General features: G+C 46.2%; 1 protein-coding gene and 1 long non-coding RNA gene across 6 annotated transcripts; both read left to right on the top strand.

Annotated features, from left to right (window-relative positions):
- Positions 1-4,006: 4,006 nt before the first annotated feature.
- LOC100845372 (TSL-kinase interacting protein 1) lies at positions 4,007-9,045 on the top strand. 5 transcript variants are annotated; one of them, XM_014898100.2, is made up of 9 exons: positions 4,007-4,283; positions 4,687-4,805; positions 5,041-5,237; positions 5,341-5,579; positions 5,961-6,159; positions 6,246-6,623; positions 6,705-6,794; positions 7,954-8,051; positions 8,319-9,045. In XM_014898100.2, the coding sequence occupies exons 2-9, from the start codon at positions 4,694-4,696 to the stop codon at positions 8,611-8,613; spliced, it is 1,608 nt and encodes a 535-aa protein (XP_014753586.1). In that variant the 5' UTR covers positions 4,007-4,283; positions 4,687-4,693; the 3' UTR covers positions 8,614-9,045. The 5 variants fall into 5 exon arrangements, with proteins under 5 accessions (XP_014753586.1, XP_014753585.1, XP_010230543.1 ...); XM_014898099.2 differs by having other exon boundaries at positions 4,007-4,287; XM_024459371.1 differs by lacking the exon at positions 4,007-4,283 and adding an exon at positions 4,321-4,602.
- A 1,583-nt stretch (positions 9,046-10,628) lies between these two features.
- On the top strand, positions 10,629-14,157 carry LOC104582509. Its single transcript, XR_730252.3, has 8 exons — positions 10,629-11,196; positions 11,279-11,767; positions 12,504-12,612; positions 12,801-13,082; positions 13,314-13,401; positions 13,539-13,604; positions 13,751-13,786; positions 13,878-14,157. It is a non-coding gene; the product is annotated as an uncharacterized LOC104582509 (long non-coding RNA).
- The last annotated feature ends 655 nt before the right edge of the window (positions 14,158-14,812 follow it).

The raw sequence follows: 14,812 nt of genomic DNA, 5'->3' as shown, positions 1-14,812 counted from the left end.
CTTGCAAACAGTTATAGATAAGAATCCAGGGTCCAGATGCACCATCTCCACAGTAAGGTTAAATTCTGCAAGAAACCCAAGGTTCCATGGATTGTTTTTCTGCATTAATGCTGCAAAGGAAGGATTCTTAAAAGGTTGTAGACCTTTCATTGGCTTGGATGGTTGTTTTGTTAAGCTATGTACTGGAGCTCAAACTTTAGCAACCACTGGCAGAGATGGCAATAACAATATCTATCCAATTGCATTTGCTGTAGTTGGCAAAGAAGATACAGCAAGTTGGTGCTGGTTCCTGGAAAATCTGAAGTATGCTTTAGGAGGAGAATCTGGCCAGTTTGGGTATTACACTATAATGTCAGACAGACAGAAGGTATGTTCACTATAACTTATCTTGTATTCTGCAATAAAGCTTCACTCCATACTCTTGCATTAAAGCTTCACTGTACACTATAATCTTGAACCAACTTTAGTATTGTTTCTTCAATCTAGGGCCTTCTGACTGCAATAAATAGGGTGTTTCCCAACTGTCCACGGAGGTTTTGCTTGAGACACATTTATGCTAACTTCCAAACAGCTGGGTATAGAGGAGGTGATCTAAAAAAGCTAATGGATGCTGCAAGTTACTCATACACCAAGCATGCTTTTGATAATGCAACGGCTAATATGAAGAATGAGTGTGAAGATGCTACAGCTTGGCTTTCAAAAATCCCCCCTGCCACTTGGGCTAGGCATGCATTTGACACAAATTGCAAAACTGATTTGGTAGTGAATAACTTGAGTGAAGTGTTCAACAAGTTTATCTTAGATGTAAGGAAGAAGCCAATTGTCACCATGATTGAGGGAATAAGGACAAAGCTGATGATTAGATTTAACCTTAAAAGGAAAGGTGTAGCTAGTTGTAGGTGGGAAATTACACCTACCTATGCAGAGAGATTAGAGATGGAGAAGAAATGGTCCAACAACTGTAAATCAATCTGTGCTGGCCCAGGGATATGGCAGGTGACTAGTGGAAATAAAACCCATATTGCTAACCTGGATAAGAGGACATGTGGATGTAGAAAGTGGGATATAACAGGAATGCCATGCAACCATGCTGTTTCAGCTATATACAAGTCAAAGCAACACCCTGAAGACTTTGTGCATGAGTTTTTCAAAAAGGACATGTACAAGGAATCCTTCAAACCAATAGCACATCCTGTTCCAAGCCAGGATGGGTGGACAAGGACAGAAACAGAAGATATAGACCCCCCCAGTGTTTACAAAACATCCTGGAAGGCCAAAGGAGAAGAGAAGGAAAAGACAATTTGAAGTGCCAAAGAAGAAGGACAGTTCTAGGATGGACCCAATCACTTGTAGCAACTGCAAGAGGCATGGCCATAGATATCCAAACTGTTCTATGCCATTGAGACCTGACCTTCAGATCAGAAGAAACCAGCACATGGTACTTTGTCTACTTTGTAGTTAACTAGCCAAAATTACATATCCAATATGTTTTAACTTATCTTACTTTTGTCAACAGGCAAACATGAACATTCCTGATGAAGCAGGTTCATGTAGTGCAGCTCCAGCTGCTCCAAGAAGATCACCAATGACAAGAGGTGCAGCTCCTCCTATAGCAACAGGAAGAGGTGCAGCTCCATCTCCAATGGGGAGATGTGCAGCTCCTCCTCCAATGGCAAGAGGTGCAGCTCTAGTTGGAAGAAAGTCATTTAATGCACCAAGGCATGCTGCTGCTCAGAATCTTGTATTAAAGCTTCTACCAACTAGAGGCAGAGGGAGGATGTGGAGTTATTTGACTGCCAGTGGGAGGGTTTACAACAAAGATGGCAACAGTGAAGATAGAACTTCAGGTGCTGCTCCGGGGACAAGTTCAGGCCAAGAATGATCAATGAAGATGGAAGTTCAGTATCATTTTGTTTCTTAACCTGTATGTGGACCTGTATGGAACTATGCTTCTGTAATTTTGTGTTACCAACTGTGATGGGAACTATGTGGTTGTAACTATGTGCTGGGAAGAGTACTCTGCTGGGAACTATGTGCTGGGAAGTTTAATTGATGCACTATGTTAGGAACTGTGCTGTCAAACTGTGTTGTTCAAACTGTGCTGTCAAACTATGTGCATTATGCGTTAGCTTTATGAACTCTGTTTTATGATGTCAACTATATCATTCCTATCTGCTTTATGATTTATGGCAAAGGGTGCACACATGATGTGTTAGATGACAAATTTGACAATGAAATTTAAATATCATAGGGAATTCAAATTCAAATAGTGCATACTCCATTACATAATCATATCGTAGGGATTTCAAATAGTGCATACTCCATTACAGAACCATATCATAGGAAATTCAAATAGTGCATTACATATCATAGGGAATTCAAATAGTGCATTACATGACCATATCATAGGGAATTCAAATAGTGCATTACAAATACTAAGGAATTACAAAGCATACAACAACTCTAATATTAACAGTTCTACAGCAACTGAAGTCTTAGCACTTCATCAATACTACTTGTTGCCATTTCTTCATTCAACAAGGGTTCATGCCTGTTGAATATGGGACTGATCCATCGACAACACCAACAAAGCAATCAAACTCATGCAGGCGAGTGATATCTGGAGATCCAGGTGCTCCACCATAGTCAGTATAATCTTCATCTGAATCTTCGTCTGAGTGATCCACAGGAAAGATTGATGTACCATCAGTAATCAAAGGAGCCCTATCTATAACCTCATGCACATGAACAATCACATCAAAAGTCACTGTGCGACGTCTATCCGGCTGCTCCCAACCATTATTGAAATACTCTAGCGAGGTCAGGGTCTCTTCTTCATCTGCTCCATCGTCAATTGGCGGTTGCATAGGCTCAGGAATTTCTACCTTCAACTTCTTGGGAATTTTTGAGGAATTCTTCATCCATGCATTCAGCTTGATGCATCTCAGGTCAACCGGCGTCATCATCTCCACAAACTCGCCCCCGATTGAGTTAACTACTCTGCTCATGAAAGTAGGCTCTGCTGCATCCTCCGGCAGCCCATCGAAACTAAGCACGGTTTTGAAGCAGAGGTCAGATTGCTCGCCACCAAAAGCCCGGCACCACCGACGAAATCGCAAAGTGCATCCGCAACAGCGCAACAACCTTGATTGGTGCAGTCTTCCTCTGAATCGAATTGAAGCAAGAAATGGCCGGCAGGATGACTCACCTTCCCACAAACGCCCCCCACGATTCCGCCACCTTTAACCACGGCCTGCACTATATCGCTCAGCTTCATTGTCGTTGGCGTCGGGTTCCCTGCTCCACGATGGATGCTCGCCACCAGAGCTCGGCCTCGGAGCCGAGCTTCGTTAGCTTCCATGGCGGGAGTACGGGCAACAACAATGTGCCCCGTCTCTGGCCTCAGCTCTGGCTCCCCACGCCGGTACAGCTTGTGGAAGCGTCAGCTGCTCGGGATGTGGCCCGACATTGCCCAACCCGCACAAATCTAGGGTTCCGCCTGCAACTTCCGCCTGAGAGTTCGTGGAGTGGACGGAGGTGGAAGAAGACAAGAGTGAAAGAGAGAAGGACACGGTCCGGCTCGAACATCTGCGAATATAGCCGGTCGGTATGTGCCACGCTGGACGCCGCGTTGGAGGGCACGGTGGCCCGACATGGGCCCGAACGGTCAGAAACATGCTTAGTCGCTAGCAACGGAGGGGTTAACTCAAACCGGTGGTTTTTAGTAACCAAAACGAATACTGATACCAAGTTAAAATCCTAATCAGTAATGTGGTGCCTTTCGGTAATTTACTCCCCTGCTCCCTAGACCGGTGGAGCGACGCTAGTGGCCACGCGAAGACTCAGCAGTTCTGAGCTTCGAGGCCCAGTGGGCCGTACTACTAACTTCAGAGCCCAATATGTATCTCTAACCATATAAATTACTCCGTACCGTATTCTAATACCCCACGAAAGTTTTAGGACCCACCGCCTGACCGCCCTAAAAAAAAAAAGACGAAAATTTTAGGAGCACTTCCGCCGAGCTCCAGAACTGGAGGAGGCCGAGGCGGCAAAATTTCCCCAATATTTCGTCCTCTCGTCCCCTTCTTCTCCTCCGGCCCCCGCCTTCCCGGCGCTCCCCTCCTCGTCCCCCAACACACGCCGCGCCGTGGAGCTTCGCCAGCCTGGGTCGCCTCCGGTGATCGCCCGCTCCGTCCCTCATCGTCCTCCTCGCGCGAGCGCCGCCACCCCTCCCTCCCCATCCCGCTGCCGGGCGCCGCAGACCCTGCCTCGTCTCCTCCACCGTAGGTATCTATCTCCCATTCGATTCTCTCGGTCCCGACCTCCCATCACCCCACGAGGCCACGAACCCTTTAGTTCCCCCTCATAATCTCCCCAATTCGTAACTGAGGCAGAAATCAAGGCAGGGCGGCCGCCCTACCTTGCCCTACCGGGTCCTCCGCCCGTGATCTGAGCCAAATCGTGCATCATTCTCTTTTTGAAATTGAAAGAGACAACAGAATCTACAAGTAGATTCACCTACTCCCTCCGATCCAAAATTGTTGTCGAAATATTACATATTTGAGTCAAGAATTTAGGATCAGAGGGAGTAGCTGATTGCAGGTTTTTGTCCTTGAAAAGGTAAATTTTCCTATGCAATATCAATATTGATTTTGATAGCTACTGTTGTCATGTTGTGGAATATAGGAAAATCATGAAATCTCCTCAGCAGTGCCGTAAGCCAACTGATACAGATGCAAAGGTCAAACTTGGTGGTAATACGATGCATTGCCTGAAGCCAGGCAAATATACCAACAAATCATCAGGTGAGCCATATTCCTAATTTCGTGCAGTGTTTACATTTGTACTCCTTTTCGAAAAAAAATACATCTGTACTGAATTTCATATCAGACAAAATTAAGAGTGCAAGTAGAAAATAATTGCTTATTGGTAGCTATAATTGAGCTGAAACAAATACCTTTCACTGTCAGGTGCTTTAAAAAATGTCTTAAGAGGACATATAGCATCATCCAAAAATAATTAAGAGTATTTACTTTTCAGGCAATGTTGGGGAAAAATGCAGAAAAACAGCTGGTCAATCGTGTAATGGCAGTAAGATCACATTGAAGGGTAGCAGCGTTATGGAAGCACCATTTAGCAACTTGGCAAACCTATGTGCTCAACCACCGCATCATTCTGGAAAGATGAAGCTTCAATTTTTTCCAATTGACGAGTCAATTCAAAAGGTCCTGCAGCAGGTGAGTATCTCTGTTCTTGCAAGAGATTCATGGAAGTGCTGCAAACAGTTATATGTTCATCGTTCTTGCCTTTGTATGGCTTATTCCATTATTAATGTAACAGGAGAAACACAATCCTTACCTGGAGTTGACTTTGGCTCCTCGAAAGAAGATGTCCTCAATTGTGCAGCATCTGAACACAAAATGGGGCAGTTCTCCTTGTGCAAAAGGCGAGCTGATGCTGTTCCCTTATAATGCCAGACTGGGTAATTTAGCTGGCAGTGAAAAATGGACTCTTAATGATTCTTGCACAGCTGCTGATGTTTATGCTGCTGTTGGCAGCCCAACAACATTTCGATTGAGGTTCAGTTTCTTACTCTTAAGTAGTTACTTCCGTTGCTATTTTGTATCCATGCATGTATATGCAAATGTGTCCTTGTTTTATACTCGCTGCATCAATTATTTTATAAGGGGACACATTTTGAGATTCAAACTTTGCAAGGTTTGGCTAATGGTTAATACAGTATCATATAGGTTTACTGATCCAAAAGTGGTACAGTTAGCTTTAATTTGAAGGTACCTTCATATAATCATGATTTTGTATTTGTTAACAGCATACCATAAAAGAAAGGCATAAACAATGACGGTTTAGTTTTGGAGACTTATGAAGTCAAATAACACATCATGAAAATCAACTGAGTACAAAAGGTTGCGAGCTGATTATTATTTCTTTTTTTGCTTTAGATATGGATGGTTTGAACCTAATTTCAAGCAACAAAGCAGCAGATCATCTTCGGCATCACTGCACTCTGCAGAAAAGAGTATTGATGACAAGCCTTTAGATCTTGTTTTCAGTGAGCAGAAACAAACGGTTGGTTTGAGTCAATTCCCAACTAAATTTGCTGGACCATCTGTTGAGTGTAATACAGAACAGTCTATAGTGGTGAGTATCCAATGTCACGTGTTTATTGCAACACTAATTGTATTTGTATTTGAGACCTAACCTGTTTTCATGTTTCCAAAAAATAGGATAACCAAAGTAAAGTGACTCCACTTTCATGGATTGACTGCATATCCAATATCAGTTTTGGAGCACTGTTATCAGAGGCTTTACCCTCTCAAGACAGCAAACAACCGTCTGTACAAAATAACTCGATTCTACAACAGATTCCTGCTACATGTGATTCATTTGATGCTGCTATTGCTTCCTTGATTGCTCGCCAGCAAGTAAGTAGCCAACCAAAGGTCACAAATCCATCCCTTTGGGATGCTGAAGAAACTTGTCACGCATTTCCTTCTCGGAGTCAAAATTCAGTCAAGACATCGTGTTCAGCTCCTGGCAACAGTACTGCTAATACCTCGTCTGTATTGCGTTCAATTCCTGAATCTGATACAGATGGTGATCAGGTTGCTGCTATGCACTTGCTCTTCTAATGTCTTGCCTTCCAAAGAAGCAGTATCTGTTGCTTACTGGCTTTTTCTCTACAGTTATACTCTAGTGAAGGTAGGAAGGAGGAGCCAAGCCCTCAGATACCAGTCTTGGACAATGGTGAGAACATGAAGCCAGACGTCTCAATGGTACTGAACTATGACTAGGGCCTCTTTGATATGCTGTGTTATGCCTGCACTTGGATTGCTGACAAAATATGTGGTTACTTGCTCGCTTTCAGCTTGAATCCAACGGTGAGCTAGAGCTTGGAGCATCTTGCTTCAGGCTATTGAGTGGAACTGACAGTTTAGGGCTAAGCGGGCTGTTAGCGAACAGCCTGGATGCATTCCCAAACTTCTCTGTTTCATAAGACTTCTGGTTTTTCAATGGAACACCATATGAAAGATTGAAGATTCACACCCAACTAAGGAGCAATCTCTGGGTTTCCTAATCAGTAGGGATTATTCTGTGTTTGCTGGAGGCGTCCTCGAGCCACTTTTGTAGATAATTAGCTATCTAAACTTTTTCACTGATCAGTATTCGCGACGATAAAGTATTTCTAAAACTGTGTATAGTCTGGTTGGCTGCTACCTTCACTGTATTCTGGCAAGAGTTCCACAAACAAATATGCTCCTGGGAACTTTTTTACTATTATGATTTATTCTTTTTTTAGCAAGACACTTTACTTTGGTCGGATAAGCTTAACTGGGTTTTTGGCCACTCGTCGCAAGTCTGCACCGAAATGTGCTTATGACACTGCCGTTGGCCCCACCATTGTCCTCTTGTAGCTCTAAGGAACTTGGCTTAATTGGGTCCAACAATAGACCTATTCAAGCCAAAAGAGAGCAGCACTCGGTTCAGAAGAAAAGAAAAGGTATTTCTGTTTCAATGGCCCGGAGTCCGTGTGATCTACAATTTTCCTAGCATGGAAGTCTCATATCCCATTAACAATTTGGCACCGGAACATCGCCGGTACTTTGCTTTCCTCAAGATGACATAGGAGTAAGTGGCGGCATGGCATCGGAAATAATTACCCTGGCAATATCCGCATCAGAGGCAAATTGGCGTGCCGCTGCTCCTGACCGCTGCTTCTGCTCGAAGGGCCTGGTGCCCTGGCCAACGTAGTCGTCCCATCCCATGCTGGCATCTTGCAGAGCAACCCCTGCTTTTGTTATTACGCACACACAAGCTCCAACTTTCAATCCCTGAACTTCAGCACCATCCATGTAGCAGCGAATATTGACTAAATCTTGTACTGTATACATCAGGATGTTCTTATTGCCCCCGATTTCTCTCTATTGCTTACAGGGGGTGTTTGGATTGCGTCCTGACGTGTGCTGGCCTGGCCTGAGGGGCAGTGCATGTGAGTGTTTGCTTGGCGTCCGGGCCGGACAGCTTCCACATGAGTCAGTTCTCGTCTCCAACATTGTATTCATATTTTGTATACCTAAAAGCATTATGAATAGGGGACAAAAAAAAATATGGGTAGCTAAATTGTGTCCAACTTTTTCAGCGTACTCAAATCTGAGTACCCACATCCACCAATTTGTATGGGACCCACTTGTCATTGACTAACCCCTCTTTCCTCTTCTCCCCCACCCATTCTCTCATGGCATCCCTTCTCTTTTCTCTTTCTTTTCTCTTCTAACCTTATCCTCTTCCCGGATGCACAGGAGGGCACCACGGACGGCATGGGTTTGCCTGGGCGGCGAGCAAGGGCAGTGCAAGAGGCGGGGGCTGGCTGAGCGGCGCACGTGGGAGGGCGGCGGCGGGCGGGAAGGGCGGCACGCGCGGGAGGGCGGCGGCGGGCGGGCAGGGCAGCCGTGCTTGGTGAGGCAGGTGGCGACCCCCCGCGAGACTTGGTCGTCGCCACCGTTGGAGGTGAGCAGCACCCGCTTAGCGTACGCCATCCGGTCCCTTCTTCCTTCCCCTTGGACTGGAGCCTCGTGGCGGAGCAGGAGGAGATGAAGGGGAGCAGGGGCAGCCGGAGAAGAGGAAGAAGGGGGAGAAAGGGCTAAATGCATAAATGGGATGGAGCTGACAGTGGGTCCCACCTGTAAGGAAAAGTGTCAAATGCGCTTAAACGTCGGTTTTGGGTAAACTGTGAAGATTAGTCTGAAGAAGTGTGGTTCTGTGAGAAAATTATCGAAAAGTGTGGTTCTGTGAGGAGCGTGCCTCAAGGACTGTGGTTCCTTGAAATTTACTCAAATTTTTTTGGGTATCCAACAATATGTCGCTAGTACAAAGCGGTCTATATGTCACGGCACATCAGTAACGGGTCTGGCGCGACCGTTACTAATGTTGTTTTTCGACCGTTACTAATAAGTCTTTCTGTAGTAGTGTGTGTATGCTGTTGGAACTAGTTTTTGAGCCAAAATACACATTGACGGTTTTTGGGCATTCTCCCCAAATATGGGTATGCTGTTGGAGATGGTCTAATTTGCTGGCCTGAGCTCACCTCACAATCTGCCTGACCAGGCAGCTCTTTTTGTCAGACATTTTGTTCATAACTCCAACCAAACATGCCCATGCATAAGCTATAGCACACCATTGGTTGGAGAAATATTGATACAATACATACACGTGGCTAGCATCACGGGTGGTGAGCTAGACGGCCTGGTTTTGACGCCCCCAACTATATTGAACTAGTTGGCTAGTTCCTTTTAGCTAGCCCATTCATTTTGCGAATGGGCTTCTGGCATAATGGTTAGAGGTTCTAATAGCATCCCTTTGGTTCTGAGTTCGATTCCGGGAGTGAATTTTAGGCCGGAGGGTAAAAAAATCGCCTCGTGTGTCACATACCAAATCACAGGTCTAAATAAGTCCAACTCCAGCGGGGCAACCCATTTGGGACGGATCTGTCCGTTCAGACCAAAACGGACAAAAATGCACCCCCAACGGGCGGACCCATTTGAGCGACCGTCCGCTTTTCGGTCCATCGTGACCCATTTCCGACCCAAATTTTCCTCGGGTTTGGGTCGGGTAGACAACATCTTTGCACTGCTTTTGTTCTTCCTTTGCTCCTTTTTCCTCTCCTGGCCCGCATGTCTATGATCAATAAAGCGGATCAACCGAATCCCACAGGGGCGGCGGTGGAGGCGGCTGCATCAAGGTCTGTCGCCCTCCCCTCCGTCTCGAACCTGCCACAGCGAGGCTACTGGGAACTGCGCCGAAGGCTGCAACCTCCACATAGAGTTGTGGCGAGGAGGCCACCGCATCGGATGTTGCAGCCCCTACGCTACGGCGGCGTGGGGACCAGAAGTCGAATCCAAAGCCGGTCGAGGCATACAAGGAGCCGTCCGTCGAGGAGAACCGTGGCACCGGCAGTCCGTTCCGGGGCGCATTCCATGACGGATGACCATGACCCTTTTTTTTCCAGAACATACACATGCAGGTGGAGGTTTTCGCACACTCACTACCACAGATGTGAATATCCTTGTCGGTCAAGAACCGACAGAAAAATACGTTTTCACGACAGGAATAGACCTCCTGTGTGCCAGCCGACAGGAATAGCCGACAGGGATAGCCCGATATGCCTGTGTGTTCACCGACATGAGGTATATTCCTGTCAGCTATTCCCATCAGCCACCGACAGGAATATAATCTGGTGTCAGGCCAAGGCTCGTCAGGCCGAGGAATTTTCCTGTTGGTTACTCCCGTCAGCCACCGACAAGAATATAATGTCGACCATTCAGGCTTGGTCAGCTGGACATATTTTCCTGTCGGTGTACCACTGATGGGAAAATGTCCGAAAATTGACAAGACGATACATACTAGCTGACAGGAAAATGTCCGAAATATACAGCAATACAGGTAATTCATATACATTTATACAATACATATATAGTATTTATACATTTATATATATTAAGATTCTCCACAATATTCCAAACAAGTTTCCAACAACCAATTCAAGCATCTCAATACATATTGTTCACAATAGTTCTACATGAATTGAGACAGGCCATCTTCACAATAGTTCAGAATAAGCTATTCTGCACCCGGGTCGGTCCAACGAGCCGCTGGTCGGTCCAAACCAGCCGGATTCCAGCGCGAACGTATTTTCTCTGAACCGAACGTAACCTTTTTTTTCCTTTTACGATGGTCGTTTCTCTCTTGAACCCACCTCCCCACGAAAAAAACCCAAACCCCGAAACCACCCCCAAATCGTGCGTGCGGTTAGGGTGGCGAGCTGCTGCAGTACAAATTGCGGCGAGCATAGGCGGCGCCAGTGGCAGCTCTGGAAGGAACGGTCGGTGGCAGCTGAGAGGAGCGGCGTGCGAGAGAAGATGCGTGGCGGCGACGGGCGACGCGGCGGGCCGGCTCGACCCTAGGCGGCACCGGCGGTTGCAGCCGAGGCGGTGGCTTCAACGACGACGGCTGGGGCCTGAGCGAGGAGAAGCTCGACAAGCTCGAGCGGGAGGCCTACCGCGAGCTCGCCGAGCGCAAGGCCTCCTCCTCCAGCGCCTCGACCTCTCCCGCGACTTCACCGCTGCGGCCGGTGGCGACGTGCGAGTGGCCTCAGCGAGCAGTCGCTGTCGTACTCGGCGGGTGAGCGGCTCCTTGCCAAGCAGCGGCGTGGTTGCGATTTGGTTGGATTTTATTTTTAATTTCGATTGGTTGGATCTAACAGGGCTTGCTCCGATGTCGCTGGAGTTATCAAATCGTGCTTGCGGTTCGGGTGGAGTTGGCGAGAGGCGAGCCTAGGCGACGGTGGCCGCCTCGACGACGACTGGGGCCACCGCGTGCTCGGTGAGGGCGAGGCGGCTCACCCGGCGCGACCGTCCAGGGTGAGGAACCCCGACATCAACCTGAGGTGACAGCGCCTGCGTCTCTCTCCGGCGAAGAGCTCGGCATCTCTCCTCCGGCGAAGCGCGTCCCAGCGACGCAAAGGCGGATCCCGCCTCTGCCTCCACTTCTCCCCGATTGGCGGCGCCCCTTGGCTCCGCACGACGTGACCGTCCAGGGCCAGGCGCTTCGCCGATGACGCGCACACGCTCGTCTCTGATGCCTCCTCACCGGAAGCTCCTCCCCCGGCCGCGACGGTGACCTCGCTGCCACCGTGGCCACCGACATCGGCCAATCCCGTCGTACTTGCCGCTGCTTCCGCAGACTCCACCCTGTAAGTCGATGCTACCGCCCAATGCAAAATGCATGAATCGATGGACTCTGTATGCTCGTGTTTTGCCTTGTCTTGGGATTAAATTTTTTGATGCGATCACATATGGCGTAGTCAATTGCATCAGCCATGAGAAATATCATGTTGGATCAAGTTGACTTGCAACTGTTCGATGGAATGCTCGTGAGAATGTTTTTTTTTTTGGTATACTGCAGATTTGTTCTTTACTTACTTCTCTGCAAGCTTGAAACACTGACCAATTGTACAAGATTTTATTGTCTGGTCTGAAGAAGTATTCGATGGAATGGTTGGTGTGCTTGCTGACCCCAAGGAAGTATATCCAACATCATTTATGTTTGTGATATACAGCTATTTTCCTTTTTTCCTTTCTTTTCGTATTTGGTTTGTTCGATAAAAGGCTCCTGCTGGAATTCAAGAGGTTCATTTTCTGCTGTTCAATCCAACTGAAAAAAGCTAATGCAGATTTTCATGAGGTGCAGATTTTCAGTAATGCAGAAAATGTCTATTGTTTCGGTAGTGTAGAAAGTAGTAGTTGTTGAGTTCAAACTATAAAAAATTGTAACTACACACACATGGTCGGAACATGTGTGTAATATATGGCCTTCTAGTTCAAATCATGGCCGGAACATGACAAACTCAGCTGTAATATATGTGCGTTTTGTGCAATATTGTAAGGACCTATGTTCAGTTCCTCTGATATTCAACCTGCAATGCATAGGTGGCCTTCTTGTTATCATGGTGGTGGTAATGGTGTACTAAAGTCTAAAGCTGACAAGATTTGTGACCTGAAAACTTATGCAATCTTAGATGTTGCATAATTCAATCTGGTAAGTTAGGAGAAATCGGATTGTTGTGCCAATGAATGTTATCAGTTTGATTTTGCTGCTGTGGCTGAGCATTATTTTTAACTAATCTGTTTCAAGAACATGCTGGTGCTATTGTCAAGAAGAGTTGTTTATAAATAGCATGTAAGGTAGTACTTCTGTTGACAGGGCTTGCTCCGATTTTGTTTCAGGGTCAGCGCTGGCGACGCGAGAGGGGGCGAGGTGGTCCAAGCTCGATGGCGTGAAGGGCGGGAATGATGCTGGATTTGGAAGAACAATGGTGGATGCTGAGGTCGACGTAGACGCCGGCCCACAACTCGCGTCGTTGGGCTAATCGGCGACCTCGGCGCCCAGTCCGCCACTCAGCCCAGTCCTACCTCGTCGGCCGGCTCCTCCCCACTGTTGTGATATTCCCCTCGCCAGCAGCTCGTGTGGAATTAGCTGCCGCAGTGTGGCGATCACCAGTAAACCAGGTGCGTCATAAGTTTTTGATTGCGTACATATATAGTTTGTGTGTTGATTTATTGCTAATTGAATAATTGTTTTCGTATGATTGGACATAACCAGGTTTAGCTTAAATAAAGTGCTTACAGGCTTGCAACTACGATTAATTTTGTGTTCCAAAATTACAATCTGTACTAATCTATTTGGAAAAATTGGACTTTGACTTTTTTCTTTGTGGATGCGTGTGTCAAAACTGACAGCTCAGAGCTGAGACTACTCTATTCTTGAAATTAAGAGAGCTACAGAGACATAAACTTCCACTGATTTTACTTGTGAGCATGTTGTAAGGTATGCTATGCTAACTCTTGTTTAACGTTGACGAAATTCTGAGGATAATAAAACTTGAACTTAATTTTGTTCCCGTGAGAACTTGTTTACTTGTATTCCACCTTTATTTACACTTTTCCTTGTGTCACACGCTGCAGGTTAGGAGGTTGGACAAAAGTACTTTGTGTATGGTTCAAGATTCAAAGCCCACTGGAGTATCAGATGTGAGTTTGACTAAATATATATTTTAGCCTTTGACTCTTTGTTTGATGAAACGAGACATGCTTAGAGTCTAAGATATTATTGCCGTTAATGATGATGATATAATCCGAAACCTAATGTCTTGTTGTTTCGACAAGTCTCGTGACAGATACTCAAGCAAGAATGTGCAAATACTAACTTATAGGTGCGGCATTTCTCAATTATATTGATATAGTTTTAAAAAATATCTTGCAAACACAGAGTTGGGTAACATTGTGTTATGCTGTCATTTGCAGGATATTGGGCAATTTTGCAGGCAGTCGTTGTTTCAAATGGAGAGAAGTGTTGCCGAAGGAGGAATGATGAGTCTGAAAGGGCTTGCATAGTTACAATCATGTGTATACCTTTTGTCTTCTGTTGTTGTAGTGCTTGAGCAGTTAAGTGAGGCATGCGTTTTACTTGTACTCGTTGCTGCTGTGAAAAAAATATTGTCTCACTCCATTATGCTCCCGGATTGCTCAATTTGACCTCTATAGTGATGCTTGAAATATTTTGTTTGCCACTCTATTTTGTTAATCAAGCCAGTTCTTTCGCTCAAGGCAGTACACACTGCCTAGTATGAGGCTAGTTAGTATAAAAGGCGCAGTGCATGCAAGTATAATCTTGTTGTATCACATGAGAATCTGCACCGGCAAAATAATTTTACACAGCAAGCACTAGAGCCTTCTGAACCACTCGATCGACCCTAACTTTCTTACGTCTCCGTTTCAAAGCCGGTAGCCTGGACGTAAATTTCTTACGTTGCATGCCGAAAAACTGAACGGGACGTGCGCTCGTGCTTTCATACTACTGGAATCACCCAACGTAATCTGGTTACGTTGCATGCAGAAGCTCGTGCTTTCATACTCCTGGAATCACCCAACGTAATCTGGTTACGTCGCATGCAGAAGACTTGGTGCGGGGCGGGGGTCGCTCGGTGCTAATTTTAATGCCGAAAGCCCCAACGTAAATTGGTTATGTTGCATGTAGAGAAGCAGGCGGGCCTGGATGGAAGTGCACGCGGGGGGTGGGGGTGGGTGCAGAATAATATTCTACTTACTCCCTGGGTGTCAAATAGCGCGACATAAAACCTACGAGCTAACCAGGAATCGGTTTCTGTTTAACTAAATACGAAACGATTTGAACTTCCTCGCATGCACGACTGAACTTTACTCGCTGCAGATATGAACTT

This window comes from Brachypodium distachyon, chromosome 2, assembly GCF_000005505.3.
Source record: "Brachypodium distachyon strain Bd21 chromosome 2, Brachypodium_distachyon_v3.0, whole genome shotgun sequence".
Classification (NCBI taxonomy): Eukaryota; Viridiplantae; Streptophyta; class Magnoliopsida; order Poales; family Poaceae; genus Brachypodium; species Brachypodium distachyon.
This window is presented reverse-complemented; position numbering and strand designations above follow the sequence as displayed.

Coding starts and splice junctions, on each gene's coding strand:
- LOC100845372 (XM_014898100.2), top strand. CDS start 4,694: ATGAAATCTCCTCAGCAGTGCCGTAAGCCAACTGATACAGATGCAAAG. Junction 5,580..5,960: donor CCAACAACATTTCGATTGAG/GTTCAGTTTCTT, acceptor TTTTTGCTTTAG/ATATGGATGGTTTGAACCTA. Junction 8,052..8,318: donor GCCGGACAGCTTCCACATGA/GTCAGTTCTCGT, acceptor CCGGATGCACAG/GAGGGCACCACGGACGGCAT.